Source organism: Eublepharis macularius, chromosome 4, assembly GCF_028583425.1.
Source record: "Eublepharis macularius isolate TG4126 chromosome 4, MPM_Emac_v1.0, whole genome shotgun sequence".
NCBI classification, from domain to species: Eukaryota; Metazoa; Chordata; class Lepidosauria; order Squamata; family Eublepharidae; genus Eublepharis; species Eublepharis macularius.
Window position 1 is genome coordinate 134,046,617 of NC_072793.1, and position 24,431 is coordinate 134,071,047.

Consider the following 24,431-nt stretch of genomic DNA (forward strand, 5'->3'; position numbering starts at 1 on the left):
ATGGAAAGTTACCCCTAAAGTACAAAACAGTAACATTTTATTTCAAAAGAGGGAGTCTTACAAAAATGAAAGAAAAACACAAGAGAGTCAAATTCCAAGAGGATGGTTGGAAGCTATTTAAAGCCACACTAACTGAAGCCCAGGTAGAATGCATTCCCCAGGTTAGAAAAGGTACTGCCAAGTCTAAGAGAATGCCTGCATGGATAACAACTCAAGTCAAGGAAGCCATAAAAAAACAAACAAATAAATAAATAAATAAATAAATAAATAAATAAAATTTAAGCATCTGAAGTAACTTGAATATTTGTTTATTTATTTATTCAATTTATATACTGCCCATCCCCAGGGATGTAAATTAACAAAAAAGATTGCCTTCAGAAACAAAGTTAAATTGTTGCCTTATCACTTCAAACTTCAGCCTGAGATTTTCAAGGAATCATTATTCACTTCAAGTTACGACTCAGAGGGGGAAATGATATTATTGATGATTTAGCTAAATCTCTGAATGAACTGGCACAATCAAGTGCTTTTTTTTTTTAAAGCCAATTAACAGAAGTATCTGAACTCTCTTCTTAGATTCTGGTATCTAATAGTATATGGTAGGATTTTAGAACTAGTCAAAAAACTTACAAGATCTTCCTGTATCTTTCCAGTATTAATCATCAAGACTATTGATGATCCTCCCAGTGGCAGGCCCATCACTTCAGGGACAACATGGCCCCTCTGAATGCCCAGTTTTTAAAGAGCCAGTCACTAGTTCTTTTTGTTGTGAAAATAGAGGAAAATGTACAGGCAGTTTCTGTACAGACTACTTGGGTAAGAACCGGGAAAGGGAAGAGGCCTGAGCTGAGCCAGTTAAGCCCTTCATGACTAAATTCATCCTCTTCTGCTCTGTTCTATCACCCTTCTGGTCTGGCCCCTTTATTTCTTTACTGTTTGTTTCTGTCCTCTGTAATGCCCCTAGTAACAAGTGAGAACACTGGGCAGAAAACCAGAGTAAGACTTCCGCTGTTCGTGGTTTGGTTTCACTGTTTGCAGTGGAAAAATTTATTCAGGAGTAGAAAAATGTATTGGTTTGGACAAGATGATGCAATGGCTTTGATATGAGCTGGCAAAGGAGATATCTGACAGAAAAATATTTGGATTTGCTTCCTCTGTCTGCAGTGGAAAATCTGCCTCAGGAAAAGGTGGGGCCATGTGAGGGATGGGAGTGCAGGAGCAGAAAATGACCAGATTTGTTGGGCCTGCTATCTGTTTTTAATTAGAGATGGGCATGAACCAAAATATGAACCAAAATTAAACACGAACCAGGTTGGTTTGTGGTTCACAAACCAGCAGTTCGTCAGAGCCCATGTCTGACGAACCACCACGAACTTTAGGCTGGTTCGTTTGGTTCATTTTTTGGTTCATCACTGCAGACAACCTGGTGCCAATCAATCAGTTTCCTAGGCAACAGAGGATGGACTTCCCACAGACCTTCTGCTGACCCAGAAGTGAACTTCTGCTGGCCCAGATGTGACCTTCTGCTGACCCGGAAGTGATGATTTTGTGACCTGGATGTGCCATTTTCATGAACCAAACAAACTGGTTCGCGAACCAGGGGCAGGTTCATGAAAGCTCATTTTTTTCTGGTTCGTGCCCATCTTTATTTTTAATCATTAATTGCAAGCAACCTTTAAACAATTTACAGGTATGAAAGAATGCATGCATTTAAGCAGGGCACATTTCGAGGGGGAACGCAGTTCCAGCAGTTCTTCAAAGAGGTCACATGTCAGGTGGCCCCGCCCACCTGACTCTTGGCCATTTTGGGCCCGTTTCAGCCTGGATTGGGGCTGAAACAGCCTGGATCGGGCCTCTGACAGGTGGTGGATCACTCTACCACACTGCAGCAGTCCAATCCTGACCATTTTGGGCCCCTTTTTGGCCGTTTCCAGCCCTTTTTTGCCATTTTGGGCCCAATTTCAGCCCTGAATGGCCAAGTTTGGGTCCAAAACAGCCAGGATAGATGATGTCAGGGGGTGTGTCATATGCAAACCAGTTATGGTAATGACACACCTCCGGTGATGTCAAGGGGCATGGCATATGCTAATGAGTTATGCTAATGAGTTACTCCAGCTCTTTTTCTACGAAATGACCCCTGCATTTAAGTATGTGCAGAATGCCTCCAATGAACAAAACTGTCAAGCTCCTGTTCTTTTCTTTTTCAAAATTTGGGATTAGGGGTAAAGGACTAAAGAGTTATACCTTAGGAAGATTCAAATTCCAGAACCTCTCACTACAGAATTAGTAGTTCACTGAAAAAGGCAAGGGACTGAGTGGGAGGGGTACTGATATCCAACTACTTAAGCCCATAGCTTCTCACGAAAAACAACAGCATGAGAGCAGGGTAGACCAGAGAAAATGTTTATAAAGAGAAGAGCATTTCAGTTTTAATGTCTGAGAAGATTTTAGGCAATGCACTGTTTGTAGCATGTTTTTAGCTTCCACTGCAATACGCACAAGTGTCTGTGTACGGGGGGGAAGGGGGCTCCTGGAGATAAAGTTGGCCAGGATGTTTTGCTTCCCTTCATTCTGGTACTCCAAGTCCCACCATCATCCTGAAGTGGGTAGCCAATTTTAAGATGCCTAGCTTGATTTTCTGATGAGTTATGACTGCCACAAATGAACAGAGGGACAGAAGGACAAACACATGGATCCCTTTATTATTATAGAAACAAATTCAATCTTGTGATGTTATGTTGGATTCTAAACTCACTGGTAAAACTGAATGCAATAGAAATCAAGACAATGAGCTTGATTTTCTCCTCTAAAATCTTCTTTGTGCTTTGTGGAGAAACAACTAAGAGGCGCTTCAAAAGGCCAAGTTTTTACACAATGTGTGCAGGACATGGACTCAAGCTATCAAAAAACGCTATTATGTGTCATCTGCAAACACAGCTATTTAAATATGTGTGAAAAGCACAGGCCATGGAGTGGGGTGGGTAAGTGGAACGTAATAAGCTTACTGACGGATAATTAACATAGGAGCTGGACCTGTAAAACCACAGGTTCAAAGCAAAATCCATGATAGAGAATATTCAGTGCAAGAACTTCAAATATAAGCGTTCACACCATGTTGCTCTTTTGATCTTTTTTGCCTTCAGAAGGTAAAGGAGTGAAACCAGTGACTCACACATTAAACAGGAAGAGCTAACAGATGGGAGAATAATGAAAGGAAATATGCCACAATTTCCTCCAGGTTTAAAACAGTTTAAAAGGCTGCCTTCCTCTTGATTTTCATCACAGTTCTTCCAGGGTCAAACAGCCTGGGCCTGTACAGGAAAGAGTAATTACAGGGAACTTGACAAGTTTTTGTCCAGCAGCACCTTGAAGACCAACAAGATTTTCAGGATATAAGCTTTCGGGGTGGGGGTGGTCAAAGCTCCCTTCTTCTACCTAAAACTATCTACAGAGAACTTGCCACTGTTACAGTAAAGTGGGATCAACTGAGAAAATTCTGATGAAGTCTTTGTATGCATCTAGTATATCCAGGTCAAATCATCCTCTAACAAAAAGTACAATAAAGATTCCCCTGTGCAGGAAATGGGTAATTATACTGAGATGTTGCCATTATAATGGTATTTATTTATTTAAATAATCTCAGTTGAACGGGAACCCTCAGGTCATCTAGTCCAATGCCTACCACTGCAAGAACTATAAGTATAATATCCCTGACAAACAGGGGATGTTTAAAAACCTCCAATAACAAAGAGAGCTGTTCCAGAGTTGAACACATTGCACCATCAGGAGATTCGGCTTCAAATTTAATCTAAACCTCCTTTGCTGTAGTTTATATCTGATGGTCCCTGGCCCCAGGGAGGTCCATCTGGTCTCTACCAGAGCCAGGGTCTTTTCGGTCCTGGCTCCGACCTGGTAGAACTCTCTGTCTGAGGAAACTAGGGCCCAACGGGATTTGTTATCTTTCCGCCGGGCCTGCAAGACGGAGATGTTCTGCCAGGCATTTGTTGGGGGCTAGGCTGTCCTCTCACCAGTCATACCACTGAAGACTGTCTACCACCCATGCAGGAGCTCATAAGTATGGCACAGGGCATGATGTAAGAGCCAAGCCCTGTCCCTAAAATGCTGTATTTTAATATTTATTCCGCCAATCGAGGAATTTAATTGTATGTGGAATAGTGTTTTAATGTTTATTTATAATATTTTTATTGTTTTTAAAATGTATGTTATAAATCGTATGTTGTTACACAGCCCTGAGCCCGTCTGACAGGGAGGGCGGTCTAGAAATGCAATAAATAAATAAAATAAATAAATATATTAGTCTGATTGCTGTCATCCCACACAACTGAGAACATATCCCCCCCCCCCCATCCTCACCATGACAATCTTTTAGATACTGGAAGGCAGCAATCAGATCCCCTTGCAAGCATCTCTTCTCCAATGAGACTCCCAACTCCATCAGTATCTCCTCATAGGACATGTCTTCAAAGCCCTCCACAGCTTTGCTGCCTTATATTGGGCTCATTCCAGCTTATCAACATCCTTCCTAAACTGTGGGGCCAAAAACTGAAGCAGTAGTCCAAGAGAGGACTAATCAAGGCAGTGTACAATGACACCAATACCTTGTGTGACCTCAGCACTACACTTTTGTGAATGCAGCCTAAAGATGCATTAAACCTTTTTACTGTCATATGCTACTGGCTCATATTAAGCTTATGGTCCACTAGAAGCCCCAGATCCTTTATTGGGTCACTTTTGAAATATTTGCTGCAAACTAGGGAGGGAGAAATCCTTTATGCTTTAAAAAAATGTCAAACAAAAACAAAACATGCGCTGTAGGAAAGAACAGAAGAAATAGTACTAAGTGTAAAGTTAAAGATGAGCAATAATAGGAGAAACTTTTTTCATTCTTCTCATTCTTTTTGTTGTACCCGAAGAACATGTCTGGCAGGTAAGTTCGAATGAGAAATATAAGGAAATGAGAGACTCTTTCAGAGTATATTTTTAAACAACCATTATTTTATGAGAATGAATTAGTTTGGACAAGATGAAACAATGGTTTTGATGCAAGCGGTAAAGAAGATAATTGACAGCAAACTCTAGGGCTCAAGAGAAAATATGTGATGTAAGAAGGAAGAAAAGATGAATGGCAGTGTTGAGGCAAGACTTAGCATGGGGTCTTGTCATTTCCACTACATAATGCACAGCTGGATATTCTGAAAATGAAGACAACATTTTTCACTTGCCTGCGCTTGTACAAAGAAGTTTCAACTGAAGCTAAGTCTGCTTCAGAGGCATTTTTTTGCAATGTTCTCTAGGAGCAACCCCCCCCCCCCCATATCGGCTATGGTCATTTATTTCTGCATGTTTGCTGGTAATACTGAATCATCTTAAAAGTTCACATTTGAGTGATTCAACTATCTGCTTACCCAATAAAGTTTTTACATACAAACAGTAAATTCTTGTCCTCAAAAGAACAGATACCCAATTTAATATTAAATGATAGCAAGAAGAGAAATGCAATTATTCCTGACCAGGGTAGGGTGGGGCACTGGCAGCACAAAACAAAATCCTGAAAGTCAATCTGAATGACTTGGTACTCCATCACAGAGGCACCATTATCATTGATCTAACTCATACGTATGATTTCAGATGCCAAAAAGTACATTATAATGCTGTTTTATATATTTTATTTTTTCCAAGTGGAAAAAAAATTATTTGTGTCGATATGTGAATACCAGTGGATTTTTATTTTATATAAAAGCATTCATTTCCTGCTCTACCTTAATATCCCAAAGCCACTTACATCATAGTCTTAAAAACAACATTATAAAATTCAGTATCAATCAATTTTAAAAAATCACAATTTCTGCTTCTACTGTACGTACTAGAAAGTCCCCAGACTTACTCTGTTGATGGTGCATTACAAGTACCCTATTTTTTTTCAATAGTAGATAAAGTTACAGTGGAACCAGACCTCAGAACTACAAAAAAAGACCAGCTTCCAGATGGGTTCCAGATAGTATTTCTCCTGAAAGCAGTACCATAGAGCGTTGTTGTAGTTTAAGAAAAGGGATCTGGTATGTTTGAATACCTATATCTCATATTATGTATGAGAAGATATGCTCTTGAAGGAAACAGTGGGCATTTATATTCATGAAATCACAAAAAGTGATAATGAACTCTGGATCATCAGCTATGAGGTAGCTCTCTTTATTTCCTGAGCTGAATTTGTAATATATAATATATCTAAATATATTCCATAGCGATACATAATTTACCTTCTGGAGTGAGTCTTACTTTGATGCAGTTATACCTCCAAGAGAGGATTTCCATTATTATGGAGATGAAGTACCTTTAATGATTGCAATAACGTAATTGTACCCTAGGGCAAAATTCCTAATAATGAAATTGTATAGCTTTCAAACACCAGTAAGAGATACCTTCAGGGCAGGTTATTCATTAAGGGTGCAGTATACAGTTAACTGCTTCATGAGACTAATAGAAAATGCAAAGCAATAAAACTCCCTTTTCAGGAAAGGCTCTGCCTTCTGGGCAAGCATCTAACATCACACTTGGTTCCGTTATACCATCTGTGGAGCCTCCAGAGGAAGATTCCCAGCAGCACAATAAAATTCATGTTATTGCCTCCTCTAGATATTCGTTCCCAATATGACAATCCATTGTATGTTTTCAAAAAAAAAAAGATTCAGGCAAGTTTTCTGTGAAACATATCTAGTTAGCCATATTCTGAATATCTCTAAGGGAGCAATCCTAAACACACTTACTGGACAGCAAGTCCCACTTATAGGGAAGTAAGTCTTGATGCATCAGAGGGACTTCCTTTCATGTAAACATATAAAGGATGTTCCTTTCTGAAGAATAATTTTCAGCAATAGACCATAGCAACTTTGGCTGAAGTGTTCATTTCAGGAAAACATCTTGAACATATACATGAATGGACTTGAAGATTTTCAAGTATTATGGAGAACTTCCACTTCTTGTTACATATGGGAATTTGACAGCATCAAATCTGCCAGAAATGCCAGCCCACAGATTTAACTGGCGGCTCAGTTGCGGGCTGCGGGGCGTATGTGTGGATATGGGGGTGGAGAGCAGGACAGCATGGTGGCCACCATTTTGGAGGGTGGCAAGGGTTCCCTGTGGCAGCGGGGCAATCCTCGCCGCCCAGATTCAAACTGTGGTAGGCCAATCAGAGCAGACTGGCCAGGGTGGGGAGAGGGCTGCAGATCTGGGAGGCACAGTCTCCTCTCAGGTCCACCTCACAGGGAGAGCTGTAAAAGGAGGTGGGCCCCGCCCTTCAACATGGCTCATGGCCTGTATCCCACCCAGCCCTCCCTTTCGTCATAACGTTTGAGTGGAGCAGGTGGTTGGGCATTGAGTACCGATCCATATGGGGGGAAACAGAGCCCATGAGCTCAGTTTCCCTACTATGGAGATGCTGGGGAGTGCAGCATGGCAGGTGCATGCACAGCTTGGGGGGCTGTCAGGTCCGCCTCACTCCCAGGTGGCAGGGGATGATCCACACAGGGGTGTACACCCACATACTATCCCGCTAACTACTGTCATCCCATGGTTTCTTCCCCTCAGTAGGGGTCTAAGGGGGCATGGTGGTTCATTGGATGGCAAAAGGGTCAGCCAGTGCTCAGATCTGTGCCCTATGTGGTGCCAATGCTCCATAAGCTGTAAATCAATAAAGTTGTGGCCTCCTTTAACTCCATCATGGTTGTCTCGTGTATTTTTTCACCTTGCCCCTCTAAGCTCTTCTCCCCCCTCCCTTGACACTGGCCGGTAAAAGGCAGCAAAGTTAGGAATGGATAAGAAGGGAACTTTAAAAGAATTCTTTAAAGGAAAACCTTACTATTATCTCTTTTCTTCTCCTTATTATGAGCCTATTTTCTTCCTATTTGACAGAGGTATACTGTCTTCCATCAATATCAGTTTTCTTGATCAGCTTTGGGATTATCTAAATCAACCAGATCGCACTGTGAGAAAAAAAAATTACTACTAGAGATGGGCATGAACCACAAAAAACCGAACCATGAGGTTCGTGGTTTGTGGATTTTCATGAACCAGGAACCACAAGCTGGCACGGACTGGCTCAAGTTTACAAACCAGTTCGTGATTTGTGGTTCGTGGGGTTTAAATGCCCCTTTCCAGGGTATTTGACAGTTTAAAGGGCCCTTTCCTGCCTTGCAAGTGTCAGGTCCCTTTAAACTATCAGCTGGCATTCAGCGGGGGGGATCCCCCCTCACCACCTACCAGCTGAAAGTTTAAAGGGACCTGCCACTTGCAAGCGGCAGGGTCCTTTAAACTGCCACCCTGCACGCCCACACGGTGGCGAAGGAAGCCAAAAACGGCCTTCTTGCCCCTAAAATGGCCACCGCGGCCGCCATTTGAGGGGCGGGAATGCCATTTTCGGCCTCCTCCACCGCCCTGTGGGGCCCACAGAGTGGCAGAAGAGGCCAAACGTGGCCTTCCCATCCCGGGAGGAAGGGGAGGACGGAGCGGGCCTGCAGGGCAAGGTAAGTGTGGGGCTGGGGCGGGGGCTGGGGTTTGGGCTGTTTAAAGGACCCTGCAGCTTGCAAGGCCCTTTAACGAGCTTTCACAAACCACTGGTTCATGAACCACGAACCGGCCTAGTTCATGCGTTTTTTTGGGGTTGTAATTCGATTTGTGCCTATCTCTAGTTACTACATAGTTCAATTCACTAAATTGTTCAGCTATTAAATTCCCTCAACTGTGTATACTGGTTAATAAGAATGAAATTGAGGGACCACAATAGCACTGATAGCCAAACTCCAACTAGGGTTTTTCTTTCCACTAAATTGGGGAACGTTGTTACAGCTCATTAAAAAAAAATAGATTTTTTTTTGTAAACCTGGGGGTTCCTCAAGATTTCCAGAACACTAAACAGTAGCTATGACTGGCCCTGCTATGTGGATTTTGCTATCCACATGTGAACAACCCTTTACTATCAGAATTCTAATATTATTCTTCTCTTTTACAATAAAAATCATAAGGTTTCAGTATTCCATGGTGCAGAATAATTTAAACAAAATTTCACATAGTCTAAAAGTTTACTCTTAGTTGCAACTTAGCTCTTAATACCACTATCTGCCTGTATGATGAAAATGCACAGATGCATCCTTAGAAACCATGTTCCAGCATATAGACTAGATTAACCGCAGTACTTCTTTTTTGTGTATGCTACCTAAATCTAACCATCCTACCTATTTTGAGCAGTTGCAAAACAACATTACACTTGACCAGTTGATTACTAAAATACTTCTGCTTAACAGGACACATAAAGATTACCAAAAAGTAATCAACAGCAGCTTCCAGGGTCATCTGGGAAGAGGATTTTGATAACTGCTCTTTTAAAGCAATTCAGAATGAAGTATTGCTCTTTAAAATACTGGAAAGGGCAGGGTAATGTAACTGAGTGTAGCAAGTGCAGGAATCAATATTGGCTTCCTTTGCCTAGGCTGAACACTTGCTCTTTTCACATTTATTTTCAAGCAATTTTCGCGGAAAGTATTAATAACTTCAGCAGTGAAAACCAATAGTTATTTTTGGCTATTACCTCTCATTTTCTCTTAGGATCTCTTTTCCTTTCTTCCAAGTAAAGGTGGGTCTTGGAGAAGCTTTAGGCTTACACTCGATGGTTACTTCACCACCAACTTTTACAAGAGTTAATCTTTTCAAGAAGTTTTTGGAAAAATCTGGACCCACAGCTGAAAGACAACATGGAAGATGTCTTAGAATCAACCACAACTATCATAAAACTTTTTTTTTTAAAAAAACTGTTGAATACTCATTTGCATTGTCTCTTGATCATACAAAGAGCACACAATTGTATTTCATCATACCACTACAGTGATGCTTAATAAACAAAACCAAAACAGTATCATATCTCTTATAAACTATAATTTCAATGATGCCGCAAAAATCTATCTCTAGACTTATATGAACTTTCCTGTATACTTAAATTCAGTTACTCCCAATGTGTTGCCAAGTGGACGCTGGTGCCCACTAATGTGCATCCTCTGCTAGGACAAAGACAGATTTGCTATCATCTCTGGGGTTGGAAATTTGTCTCTGTAGCCACACAGGAAGCAAACCCTTATCTTTCTGTGGCGACTGATATAAAAGAGCTCTTTCCCCTAAGCACCCTGAAGTTTGTTTTGGAAGAAACAAAATGGACCACAATATGTAGAGCTGCAGGGAGAGGGAAGCAGGTAAAATCACACCCTTCTCACAATTCAACTGGTGGATTATGTTAGCAGAAGAGAGACAAGGAAGCAATTTTTCCTGATTCCCTCTTATAGTTGCAGCACCTCATACTGTGGTTCATTTTGTTTGCAAAATGAACCACAGGCTCTCCTGACCTGCCGAGAGGCTTTTCAGAGGAAGCAGCAGGCAGAAGGCTGGATTCAACTTCATATCTCACACCTGTAATTTTCATGAATTATGCATTGTGTGTGGCACTTCCTTTTTTCCTTTTTTTTTTGAAAAATTTTTATTGGGTTAGAATCCATTATTTCCACATTTACATTCAATTTTCCCCAATTTTTTCATCTCTAACCCCCTCCCTTTCCCCCCCCTTTTTGTTGACTTCCAACAGCTTTCCAACCCTTTGTCCCCTTTCCCTTACTTTTATTAGCTTCCTCTATCTAAAACAAATATATATTCTCCATTATTCTAAGCAGTACATCCTTAACTATTTTTAACATTATATGCCCAAACTGTAAGCCTTTGTTTCTATCTTAGATAAACAATTTATCCCAATTTTTCAATTTCAGGTATTTCTATATATCATAAACCATATAGATCATACATTCGTTTATATCAAACAATTTGACTTATTCTCTATATATATTACTCATTCTATCTTTTTATAATAGTTCTATATATCTCTCCTCACGTAGTCAATCAATTTGACCCATCTATATCTTCAGACATTCAGTTTGGTACAAAACTTGTCAGAAAAAAAAAGAAAATATTGTTAGTTAATCGCTCCTTATATTTAGTCCTTATAATTAATTATTTTCTCTATGTTCTGTTTGTTAACCTATATATATCTATATATATGTCAATCTATTAATCTGACTGCTTATTAATTCACATTTATCTCTTCTCCCCCCGGTAAAGTCTCCCCCCTCTACTTCAATACTTCAGTAGTTCTCAAACTGCCACAGTTTTCCTCCCACCTCCCATTTCTTCTCCAGGTATTGTTTCAGCTTCTCCCAGTCTGTGTTGAACTGCCCTGAGTCCAGATCTCTCAATTTTCTTGTCATCTTGTCCATTTCAGCCATATACAGCAATTTGTAAGTCCAATCTTCAATAGTTGGCACTTCTTGTACTTTCCATTTTTGCGCATACAAAAGTCTAGCTGCTGCTGTCATATAAAATATCAACGTCCTGTGTTGGGCTGGAATTCCCTCCATTCCCAAGTTCAGTAGCAGGAGTTCTGGGTTCTTATTAATTTGAAATTGTAAAATTTCACTCATTTCTCTTATTATTTCCCCCCAGTACTGCCTGGCTACCTCACACGACCACCACATATGATAGAGGGAGCCCTCATGCTTCTTACATTTCCAGCATTTATTAGAAGTATTCAAATTCCCTAGCGCAATCTTCTTTGGTGTCATGTACCAACGATAGATCATTTTATGAATGTTCTCTTTGATATTAATACATGTCGTTGTCTTCATTGTAGTTTTCCACAAGTATTCCCATGCCTCCATTGTTATTTCTTTATTAAAGTTTATAGCCCATTTCACCATTTGTGTTTTAACTATCTCATCCTCGGTATACCACTTCAACAGTACTTGGTATACCTTGGATATTCTTTTCTTATCTTCTTTAAGAAGGGTCTGCTCTAGTTCCGAATTCTCTATTCGTATACCTCCCTTTACAGAGTCCGAATTATATAAGTCTCTGATCTGTCTATACTGGAACCAATCGTAGTTAGGTGATAGTTCCTCTTGTGTCTTTATTCTAAGTTTGGATGCTTCAGTTTTAGTTATTTCTTTATACGTTAAACATTGTTGTTCATTATCAACAACTCTCGGGTCTATCACCTCATATGGAACCACCCACAAAGGGGTTCCTTCTTGTAGATAAATTCTGTACTTCTTCCAGATTATGTATAGACTTCTCCGAACAAAGTGATGCAGGAACATCGAGTTGACCTTTACTTTGTCATGCCATAAATATGCGTGCCATCCAAATATTTTTTTATATCCCTCTAGGGCTAATAGTTTCTTGTTCTTTAATGTCATCCATTCTTTCAACCAAACTAGGCAGATTGCACACTTCCTTTTTTCCCATCTGTCCTGGCTCTACGGACATTTGGTATAACTGAGTGACCCAATCTATAAACTCTTGGATATATCTGCTAATTCCCTTGTGCCACTTCTTCCACAGTCACCTAGCATGTATACTCTGTCACTTTAATCATCTTTATGCCTGAACTATCCTCACAACAGAATAGCCATATGTCAGTCGGTAAGGAAGGAGTTTGTAGACAGCACTTTCTACTGCATTAGCACATTAAAAAAGTTTATTTCCGGTGACATTTTAGGGTAGGAACATCTGCTACCCTGCAGCAGGCAGGCAGGCAAAGGACTAAGGACCTGATGCTACATGAGAGAAAGGAAGGGTCAGGCAACAGAAAGGGACTATATCATCTGCACAAGTGTTGAGAAGGAAAGATAACACAGTCTTGTCAACATATGAATGACAGGGCCCACTGAGAGGCTTTGGAAAGAAGCAGAAAATGTGTTCCCTCAAATGAATATCTAGGTGACATGAATGGAGGAGTGAGGAGGAAGTACAGTTTATATTCTATGCCTGAAATGTTCTGGCGACAAAAATGGTGAGTGAAGAAAGATCACCGAGGGCAACAATGTCAGGGCTGATCAAAGAGAGCTATAATAGAACCCTACCTGCTACTTGCAGAACTAGGCTTGCAACTCCCATGCCTGGGGGGGGGGACCCAGCCTCCACCTGTCACCCCTCAGCCCTACTCACCTAGCCGAGTGGGGGAATGCACACTTGGGCTGTGAGTTACGCTGAATCCAGATTAATTAAAAATTGTCTTCAAACAGGGGATTTTTAATTAATTTGGCTTCAACACAACCCACAACGCTCAGGGGGTAAGCAACCTGCTGCCCTCATCTCCCTAGGCCCCTCCCCCGTTTTCACTTTTTTATTTTATTTTGTTTCTCATCAGGTTCATTTTTCTATGTTGTAAACATAATGCGGATTGCATGGTGGTGACTGAACATGAAGTGGCAAACATAAGGCTTTTGAACAATGGGAGAGGGAAACGTCACAGAGAAAAATGATAATAAAGCCATTTTCTTGCCTGCATTAAACATTATCAGCAAAAGGCAGATGACAGTACTTCATAGTACAGGATATAGCTGCTCAGTTCAGTGAAGTGGAGTATATTATTGGATGTGTGCACTAATTAAAGACCGTACTAATTATAGCAGCCCTCTTCCCCACAGTATTCACTGGACAGCAAAGCCTCAGCTTCATGTTTCATTTCCAATACATTGAGGACATCTATTCATTCCATGTTCATTTTAAAGTCTCTTGGCATAGCAGCGACTTGCTGCAGAAAGGAAGCTCCCTTTGCTGCTGTAGCTACACACGATGAAGACTTTAAAACTTGCCTGAAACCCTTTGCCTTCTGAGGAAAAAGGAAGTGGGTCGTCGTGAGCCTGTTTGATTAAGATTAGATCTGACACAGTCTTGTGAAGCTTCCTCGTGGGGTTCTTTGGCCAAGGGAGTCATAAGAACTGTAGAAAAGAGCAAGAGTCCAGTAGCACCTATAAGACTAACTTAATTTGTGGTAGGCTATGAGCTTTCGTGAGCCAAAGTGAACTGTGACTCACAAAAGCTCATACCCTACCACTAATTTTGTTAGTCTTATAGATGCTACTGGACTCTTGCTCTTTTCTCCTGCTATAGACAGACTAACACAGCTACTCATTTTGATCTATCTCATAAGAACTGGACCTGCAAAGCTATAGGATACCTTAGACCAGCACTCCCCAAAATTGTTAGACTAAATAAATCATATAATTACTCTAACTATAGGCAGATATTTATAGGATAGACAAGTCATATTGCTTTTCATGGCAAATGTATATTGCTTTTCAGTCACACTCATCCTGCATCCTCCTACCAGCTAGGGCTCAGGGATGGAACTATGCTTTCTGGATAACCGTGAGGCTTCTGTGATGTCTGTCAGGTGCAGGGTGGACTGTATTGGACAATCCTGGTGATTATCACTACTGTTCAGACGATGTCATACATTGCCTCAGTGCTTTTTCTTTGGTGGGCATAGCATGATGAAGGCATCCAATGTGGGCCATAATTTTTTCAAAGCATATGCCAGACCCAGTGAATAGTTTGGGAACCACCACTTTAGACCATCTCTTTCCATCCTTTGCTGTTCGTAGGGCAAATTTCCTTTGAATGGGATGGGAAACACACAATTTTCATTAAAAGCTGTCAGCAGAATGTCTTGCCTCACTTTGGGTATCCTAGGTGTTTGGCAGCTTGAGAGTCAAACATAATGGTGTAGAGCTTGGAGAAAAGTAGTATTATAGGACATGGGCAGACACTGTACAGAACATCCTTAGTATGCTCTCCAGCAACTACACTTTATATGGGAAATATTAACTGTACATTTGGGAAAAAAATCATCCTTTTTGTTGTTCAAGATGATAGCAGAGATAGCAAGTGTACCACTGAATTTAGAAATGAAAAGCAGTGAGCCCTAAAAGGGAGATTCTGGCACAGCACTTTAGTTTCACCTTCTTGGAAGCCGAGTACAGTTGAGCATCATGGTAACTTCTTTACACATTCACTTTTACTGCTTTCATATTTCACACAGAGGTAAACCTTTCATTCTGCTGAAGGAACCACTGCTCCCTGTGGCTTTGGTTTCACCTCCAGTGCCAGGTTAGGGCACAACCCAAGGTTAGAAACTGTAGAGAGATTAATTCTTCCTATGCTAAAATACAGAATAGAAGCCCTCTGTCCCTGTTTCTTTTAGTCACTTGTTCACATGCATGGCATGGATCAAGGCCATCACCCATCACAAAGCTCTTTTTACAGTGAGTGATGGTTGGCTGAGAGGAATTTCTGCAGGTAAACTTAATGCGAAAGCAAACATGGTGTTCAGCATCCTTGCTCTTTGATTATGACAGTACTCAAAGAGAACAGCAAGAAAAAATTCTGCAGATAAAGTGAAAGCAAAGCTGAGAGATAAGAAAAACAGCAACAGCATGGTAAGATGCTTATTCCTAGACCAGCTACTGATGCAAGAGTAAGACAGGAATGAGCATACTTGTCGTAGGCATTTCTCCGACATTCTTTGAACTGTAGTTCAGTGAAGACTGCAATCTTTAGCCAGTAATGAGTTCAGATATAAATCCAAAGCTGCTGTAAGAATCTTGCAAAATGATAGCACGTGTCAAGTGTGGAGGCAAGTAACAAGTTAAGGAAGATAGAAGCATATAAAGTCAAGCCAGAGTACTAGCAGGGCACCACAGAATCAGCATCAGGGAAGGTCAGGATCCATGGAGAGGAAGTCCAAGGCAGGAGTACGGTCAAGAGTGGCCAGGAGACAGAGTGCATAAGTGACACGGTATGAGGTCAAACAAGCATATGTCATAGCACAACATAGCACAATCTTCACATTACAGAAAAGTTGCTCAGCCTGAAAGTCTCAGCCTGAAAGCAGCAAATCTCTTACTGGATCCTTCAGTCAACCGTTCTCTGCAACTCGCACTTGATCAATTCAGGCAGAGGGCCAAGCTACACATGACGAATGACACTTGAACAGCAAGTGTATTTCTCCCTGTTCACTTGCCCTCCACTCAATCCACTTGCCGTTCAAGTGTCATTCATCATGTGTAGCTTGGCCCAGAGTGCCCTTCTTCCGTTTGCCATCTTAAGGGAGGTGATTTCACCTGTCCCTGAAATCAGGCAGCTCTGATGGTTCTAGTTGGCTCTAGGCTCAAGCCCCATGAAGCTCAATGGCATGAACTACTTTTGCGCACACTGAACAAGTCTTATTTGTCCCCACTTCTTTATGACAGTCCATAGATAAATCTGATTTTAGAAAAGCCTGTTCTTTGAATACACATGCTCAGTACATGTCTCTTATCAGTGTTCAATTATTTTACTGCACCAAGTCCAGAGTTTTATTGTTTAAACTCTCTTCCATGTGAATTTCTAACTATATTATATGAAAATCTCCAAGAAATGTATAATTATAAACATTATCATAGAGATTTTAATTGCGCCTACATTATATTGTCGAAGGCTACATTATATTGTCGAATCGCTCCTACATTATTTACAGTAAACTTGAAATGAAATGCTTGGGTTACTAGTACAGTGGGGAAAATGTGCAGAAGTTCCCACACTCAGCTCCTACTACATCTCCAGATAAAAGGAAGAAAGATGAGAAAGAAAAGTCTCTTTCTGAGACCTTGGAAAGCCAGTGTCAGTCACAATAGGTATTACCAGGCCAGATGGCCCACCTTACAATCCTAAACAGAGTAAGTGGACTTGGAAGGGTACAACACTGCACAGAACTGCACTTCAAGTGACTTAACTCCTCTTGTCTGCAAAGATTAAACTTCAATTTATTTAGTATTTATATCCTACTTTTCTCCCCAAATGAGGACTCGAAATGGCATGCAACATACTCCCTTCTCCATTTCTCTTCATTCACAACAACCTTGTGAGGTAGTTTAGGGGATGGGCAGTGGTTGCGAGGAAGAGCATGTGTTTGGCATGCAGAAGGTCCCAGATTCAAGCCCTAGCATCTCCAGTTCAGAGAATCAGGTAGTGTGATGAGCAAGACCTCTACTTGAGACCCTGCAGAGCCACTCCTAGTATGAGCGGACAATACTGATTTATTGGGCAATAGTCTGATGCAGTATAAGGCAGCTTCATGTGTTAGCTTAAAATAGAGTAGCCCAAGGTCACCCAGCAAGCTTTCACAGGATAACCACTATAATCACTGATGCTAAAGAACAGTAGCACAACCCCAACAAAACATGCTCCCATCTAACAGCAAAGGAAACAATAACAAAAAAAAGATCACACGGGGAGAAAGTAGTCTAGTTCTTAATGTTTGTATTGATGCAGGTAAAGTGACTGCATCTCACTTCACAGTAAACCATTTTACACCATGGTTTGATTAAACTCAGGCTCTGTATGATGTCTGAATGCAGCTGCACAATAAACTGTAATTTGGATCTGGTTTGTCAACAGTAGTTTTTTACGCCTGTTTATTTGTAGATAGGGAAAAGGATGTGTAATTTGGGTTTGAAATCTGGCAAAAATACCAGATTTTACCTCAAGATGGGTAGCTGTGTTAGTCTGTCTGTAGCAGTAGAAAAGAGCGAGAGTCCAGTAGCACCTATAAGACTAACAAAATTTGTGGTAGGGTATTAACTTTAGTGATCTGAAGAAGTGAGCAGTGGCTCATGAAAGCTCATACCCTAACACCAATTTTGTTAGTCTTATAGGTTCCATTGGACTCTGGCAAATTTTACCTGATCTGGTAAAATTTGGTATTACCGAACTTAAATATGCATTAACGAATAAATTCAGTAATACCTAATTTAAGTTTACCAAAGCAAAGAAACACTATTTCCCATCTTTTTAATCAGGTGGGAGGGAGGAGAAGTGAGGGGAAGAGGGGAGGGGGAGGGAGAAGGGAGTGTGAGTGTGAGCGGCTAATCCTTGCAGCAGCTCTCCTTCTCTGGCCAATCAGATTCTCAAGAAGGAGAGTGCCTTTTTTAAACTACTGCAAGGAATTAAATTAGTAGGCTTGCCTCAGTCACCTTCCATTTTGCTCTGGCCTGGAGATTGAGGCTGATTCCGCACACGTTGGATAATGCACTTTCAATGCACTTTATCAATCGTTTGATGTGGATTTTTTGTTCCGCACACAAAAAAATCCGTTCCAAATGATCTATAAAAAGGATTGAAACTGCATTACCCAATGTGTGCGGAATCACTCTGAGAGACACTGCTTGCTTGTTGGATTGTAAGGGCTAATCTTCTTCTCCTGACATAGCACCAGTCTGAGTAAGACCCACCCACCCCCAAACAGCATCAATTTCTATTAAAAAACAAACAAACTGGAAGACTGAACCACAGGCCACCCATCATCTTGTCTTCTTAAGATCTTAGCACCAGCATTCAAAGGAAATGTAATGTACCAAGGCTTACAATTCCACTTATCAGAATGGGGGATCCCTTGCTGCCAGTGGACACTCCCCATTGCCACTCAGATGGCCAGCGAGGAGAAATGGCAGGAAATAAGGGGAGGGAAGGGGAGTGCAACCTGATGCACTTGGGTCACTCTTCATGTCCCTGGAAGTGATGTCAACATATGGCTGGGGAATGCCAGGGGCACTCTGATATTTGAGCAAAACTCCATAGTTAAACCCATATTCTTTTAGCTCAAATACAAGAGATTTGCTTAAATACCAGAGCATCTCCTCCAATATGCTGATGTCACTTCCGGGTTAAAAGAAGTGACATCAGCTCATTGTCAGCAACATGATGATGCTGTTAGTGAGCCTTCCACCCCATACATCCCAGCAAGTCTCCCTCTGCCAGTTGCCAAGGGGTCCTGGCAACCCTACATGTGGCCCATCAACGTAGTATAGGGACATTTTTGATGCTTACAATCTGCCTTTTTTCATGTATATGAAAACCAGATAGAAGGCTAAGTTTCTTCTTACAAAGTGTAAAAATAGGAATGTTTTTAGTTAGGTTAGTTCATTCTAAGTTATTCAAGAACTCTGGGATCAACAACACCCTTTACATATCCCCTCAGAAATCCAATGTAAAATAAGACCGAAGAACATAATTTTATACTGTAATTTATATATACCATACGGTAGACTTGTACAGTTATTGCTAAGTCATCTAAAGTAGCATCTTTTTTAATATACAAGAGGCAACACACTTACTATACTTTATATAATATACTTTAATATACTGGAGACAACATATTTAGCCACTGTGGATATTAATTTGTTAAATTTCTCTGTTCTTTGCTCACTTTGAAACATTTCAAAAACAGTATGATCTAATTGCACATTGTATTATCTCTTTTGAAAATGAAACTTCTTTATTGATTCCAAGATTTGTTAAACATAAAAGGCTTCTTATGGGAGTGTAAGTGAACAAAGCAGTTTTTGTAAGCTTCTGGTAACAGAAGAAAAATGGTACAGAAAACAAGGAGGGCAATAGTTCTGTTCCACCACTGCCTTTGTAGGTGGCTTTATATTTTGATCTGACAATATTATGGTAGAAAGAATATATGAAGCATTATTATAAGCTGGTTCACAGGAACCTTGTTTGTATATTCTAGAAGCTTTGCTGACAGAATAGAGGAGAGGGAGACTTTGCCACTTCTCCCTTCCCACTGTAGCCTCCCAGCCTGTTTGGCTGGTAGTCAACACAAATCTCACAACTTCAGGAATAAACTTTCCCAGAGTCAGAAGGGACTTTTAAGTGGAGGGGAAAGTAGGAAGATCCACAAGCCTTACATGCATGGATCTGACCCTTTGCCTATCTTTTTCTTTGAGCTGGAGGGAACTGAAAGAAAAGTAAAGAGAATTTTTGACTTCCCAAATGCAGTGTTTACTGCAGGTATTTAGAGGAGTTCAAATGAAAAGTATAAAGAGAGCTGATGGAAGAGATCAAATACTTGGGTACTGTATGTGAACAGGTGCTTGAAGTGAATTGTACTTTGGTCCCCTTTTTTAGTTAAGTTTTATTTGTTTAATAAGACTATACCACATTTTAGAAGTACCCAAAGCAGGTTACATAAATGTTGGTTGTTGTGGGTTTTCCGGGCTGTATTGCCGTGGTCTTGGCATTGTAGTTCCTGACGTTTCGCCAGCAGCTGTGGCTGGCATCTTCAGAGGTGTAGCACCAAAAGGCAGAGATCTCTGTGTCACAGTGTGGAAAAGGTGTTGGCAGGTCATTTGTATCTACTCAGGAGGGGTGGCGTTGAGCTGAGTCATCCTGTAAGAGTTTCCCAGGGTGTGGAATGCTAATGGCGGGAGGCTTCACTGTATCCTGAGGAGGTTCTTTTGCATATGGATTGGTGCTTGATGTGCTAATCTTCTCCGCAGGGCTATTGTCGGGTGTAGAGTGTTTTGTTAGCCTGGTGTTTTTCAGAACTGGAAACCATGCTCTGTTCATTCTTAAGGTTTCTTCTTTCCTGTTGAAGTTTTGCTTATGCTTGTGAATTTCAATGGCTTCCCTGTGCAGTCTGACAAAGTAGTTGGAAGTGTTGTCCAGTATTTTGGTGTCCTGGAATAAGATACTGTGCCCTGTTTGTGTTAGGCTATGTTCAGCCACTGCTGATTTTTCAGGTTGTCCCAGTCTGCAGTGTCTTTCATGTTCTTTTATTCTTGTCTGGATGCTACGCTTTGTGGTCCCGATGTACACTTGTCCACAGCTGCAGGGTATACGGTATACTCCTGCAGAGGTGAGGGGGTCTCTACTGTCTTTTGCTGATCGTAGCATCTGTTGTATTTTTCGGGTGGGTCTGAATACTGCTTGAAGGTTATGCTTTTTCATAAGCTTTCCCATCTGATCAGTAATTCCTTTGATATATGGCAAAAACACTTTTCCTGTAGGAGACTGTTTTTCCTTGCTTGTTTGATTCATCCTGGGTTTGATTGCTCTTCGGATTTCATTTCTGGAGTAGCCATTTGCCTGAAGTGCATGGTTTAGATGATTAATTTCCTCATTGAGAAAGGTGGATGTTGTTGAGATGATTCAAAAACCCCAGAGGATGTAACAGCCTTATTCCATCATTGTCTGACAACCAATTACTTCCAATGGGATAACGAATTCTATGAACAGATGGATGGGGTGGCCATGGGGAGCCCTCTCAGCCCAGTTATAGCAAACTGCTACATGGAACATTTTGAAAAAACAGCTCTAGAATCAGCACCCCACAAACCTAGTGTATGGTTCCGGTTTGTGGATGATACATTTATCATTTGGAGCCATGGGGAGGAAGAATTGATGGGGTTTTTGAATCATCTCAACAACATCCACCTGAATATACAATTCACAATGGAGAAAGAAATCGAGGGAAAACTCCCATTTCTGGATACCTTGGTCATCCGCAAAGCAAACTTTCAGTTAGGTCACAAGGTCTACAGGAAACCAACTCACACTGATCGGTACTTACACAAAAACTCCAATCACCACCCCCGACAGAAAAGAGGCATAATGTAAACATTAGTGGATCGTGCAAGACGGATATGTGAGCCGCACTTTCTCAATGAGGAAATTAATCATCTAAACCATGCACTTCAGGCAAATGGCTACTCCAGAAATGAAATCCGAAGAGCAATCAAACCCAGGATGAATCAAACAAGCAAGGAAAAACAGTCTCCTACAGGAAAAGTGTTTTTGCCATATATCAAAGGAATTACTGATCAGATGGGAAAGCTTATGAAAAAGCATAACCTTCAAGCAGTATTCAGACCCACCCGAAAAATACAACAGATGCTACGATCAGCAAAAGACAGTAGAGACCCCCTCACCTCTGCAGGAGTATACCGTATACCCTGCAGCTGTGGACAAGTGTACATCGGGACCACAAAGCGTAGCATCCAGACAAGAATAAAAGAACATGAAAGACACTGCAGACTGGGACAACCTGAAAAATCAGCAGTGGCTGAACATAGCCTAACACAAACAGGGCACAGTATCTTATTCCAGGACACCAAAATACTGGACAACACTTCCAACTACTTTGTCAGACTGCACAGGGAAGCCATTGAAATTCACAAGCATAAGCAAAACTTCAACAGGAAAGAAGAAACCTTAAGAATGAACAGAGTATGATTTCCAGTTCTGAAAAACACCAGGCTAACAAAACACTCTACACCCAACAATAGCCCTGCGGAGAAGATTAGCACATCAAGCACCAATCCATATGCAAAAGAACCTCCTCAGGATACAGTGAAGCCTCCCGCCATTAGCATTCCACACCCTGGAAAGCTCTTACAGGATGACTCAGCTCAACGCCACCCCTCCTGAGTAGATACAAATGACCTGCCAACACCTTTTCCACACTGTGACACAGAGATCTCTGCCTTTTGGTGCTACACCTCTGAAGATGCCAGCCACAGCTGCTGGCGAAACGTCAGGAACTACAATGCCAAGACCACGGCAATACAGCCCGGAAAACCCACAACAACCATCGTTCTCCAGCCGTGAAAGCCTTCGACATTACATAAATGTTATTTAACAGAAGCAATGTTACTTTCCCAAATTAAATTACGTTCTGTCTAGTCTAACCTACTGTTGCCAATGGCGGCCATACAAATACCCATGAGAAGTTCACAGGCAAAAAATGATTCTGGAAGCTGAACACCTGCTATTCATCTCCAGCGTACTGAAAGCAGAGACAAACAGCTTCTGCACAAAGACATTCCATTTAGCTATCATAGTTGAAACCCATTGATAGAGTTCATCCTTCACAAATTTGTCTAATCGTTAAAATCCATATAAAAAATTAGCCTTTATCACATCTGGCGGTAGCAGTTTTTGTAAACTGATTACATGTCGTATACACACAATCTGCAAACATAGACACCGTCCACATTGCTGCATTTAGCCAACACTGCAGAAAGTCTCACTTCAAAGACAAGAGTGTGAAATCAATCCATACTTTTGGATTTGGGACAGTCCATGCTCCGTAGTTCCCAAAACTGTACGGGCAGCTTTACAGGATCAGTTCCTTTGTGAGGAGAGAGTACTAGACACTTTAGGTATTTTGTAATATGTGTTTATTTACCAACGTACAGGCTGAGCAGTTAGAAAACGAAGAGGTGACTACTCCAGCAACACTAGGCCTAAAGCAGCCTCAGTCATCAAGATCAACAGTAGCATTCTAACAGCCCTCCTCTCTCCTTTCTAATCCCAGTTCCAGAAAGTAAACAATGTTTGGGCCAATACAAACTAAATACAAAGATTGGAGTCATTTATGCATCGGTTTTTCATTCCCCAGCTTGAATCTCAATAAGAAGCAGGGTTTTTTTTATCCCTCTTCCCCACAACATTGTAGTGTTTCCATGAATCTCCTAGGTTTCCCCCATCCTTCCTGTGATCTATCCCCAAACTGTTTTGCGGATGTATTTTACGAAAGATTGAATCAAAGTCATCCATGTGTTAGGGGAAGTCTAGATCTTCCTGGTCCCACCCACATCAAATCTATTTTCTCTGTCTCAGTCTCCTGCAGGAGCCATTTCCGCCCAAATACTGGAGTATTTTTTAAACTTGGCAACTGAATACTGTTAAAATGTTACAAAATTTTATCTGCTTCTCTGAGTTCCCAACTTTTTGAAAGGTAAAACCCTGGTCCTTTTCATTGCAGAAATATGCCTTTTCCTTTTATCTCCGCAATAAAAAGGCTAGAGACTTACTTTAAAAATGATTATAGATTTAATTTTTAAATGAAACCTGGGAATTCAGAGAATTATTATAACACTATAATGGCATTCAATTGCTGTTAAAAAGCCCTGGGGGCATGGATACTGCTGCGGGGGGGGGGGGAGAGAAAATATAGGGAAACTTATATTGAGGCCTCGTTGCTATTCTGTTGTATCTACAGTGACCAGATTAAAATTCCTGAGCACAAACTGGAATGAGACAATGTAAATAATATTAAAAATTTAAACCAACACCTAACTATTGAATACAAAAGTTGTATGTGCAAAACAAATTTGCCTGCAAATCTAAGAAGACATATAGCCCTAGAAAACAGGGGAACTCTGGGCTTTCTCCGGCAGCGGTGCCTTCCAGGAAGGCGGGTGGTCTCGCCTGTCCATCTTGCAGCAGTGGCGGCGTCCTCTGGAGAGGCAGGCAGGCTTGCTCAGCCGTCCCACCACAGTGGCTCCCTCCGGTGGGACAGGTGGGCTCACTTGTTCATCCTGTGGTGGCAGCTCCCTCCAGAGAGACAGGTGGGCTTGTCCCGCTGCAGTGGCTCCGTCTGGAGAGGTGGGCGGACTTGCCTGGCTACCCCTCCGTGGCGGCTCTGTCCAGAGAGGTGGGTGGGCTTGCCTGGCAGTTCCACTGTGGCAGCTTCCTCCAGAGAGGTGGGTGGGCTCACCTGACAGTCCTGCCGTGGGGGTTCCTTCTGGAGAGGCGGGCGGGCTCACGCAGGAGTCCTGCCACGGTGGCTCCCTCCAGAGACACAGGTGGGCTCGCTGGGCTGTCCTGCCACAGTGGCTCCCTCTGGAGGGGTGGGTGGACTCACCCATCTGTTCTGCAGCGGCACCCTCTGGAGAGGTGGGTGGGCTCGCCTGTTCCATCTGTGG

The 24,431-nt window shown here is 41.5% G+C and overlaps 1 protein-coding gene across 1 annotated transcript in view; it reads right to left on the minus strand.

Moving 5' to 3' along the window:
• The window catches only part of LOC129328520 (contactin-4), a 418,707-nt gene that overhangs the window by 124,438 nt on the left and 269,838 nt on the right, over positions 1–24,431 (minus strand). Inside the window, exon 10 of the mRNA XM_054977634.1 lies at positions 9,605–9,755. Within this exon, the coding sequence (XP_054833609.1) occupies positions 9,605–9,755 (151 nt within the window). The remainder of the gene's footprint in view (positions 1–9,604; positions 9,756–24,431) is intronic.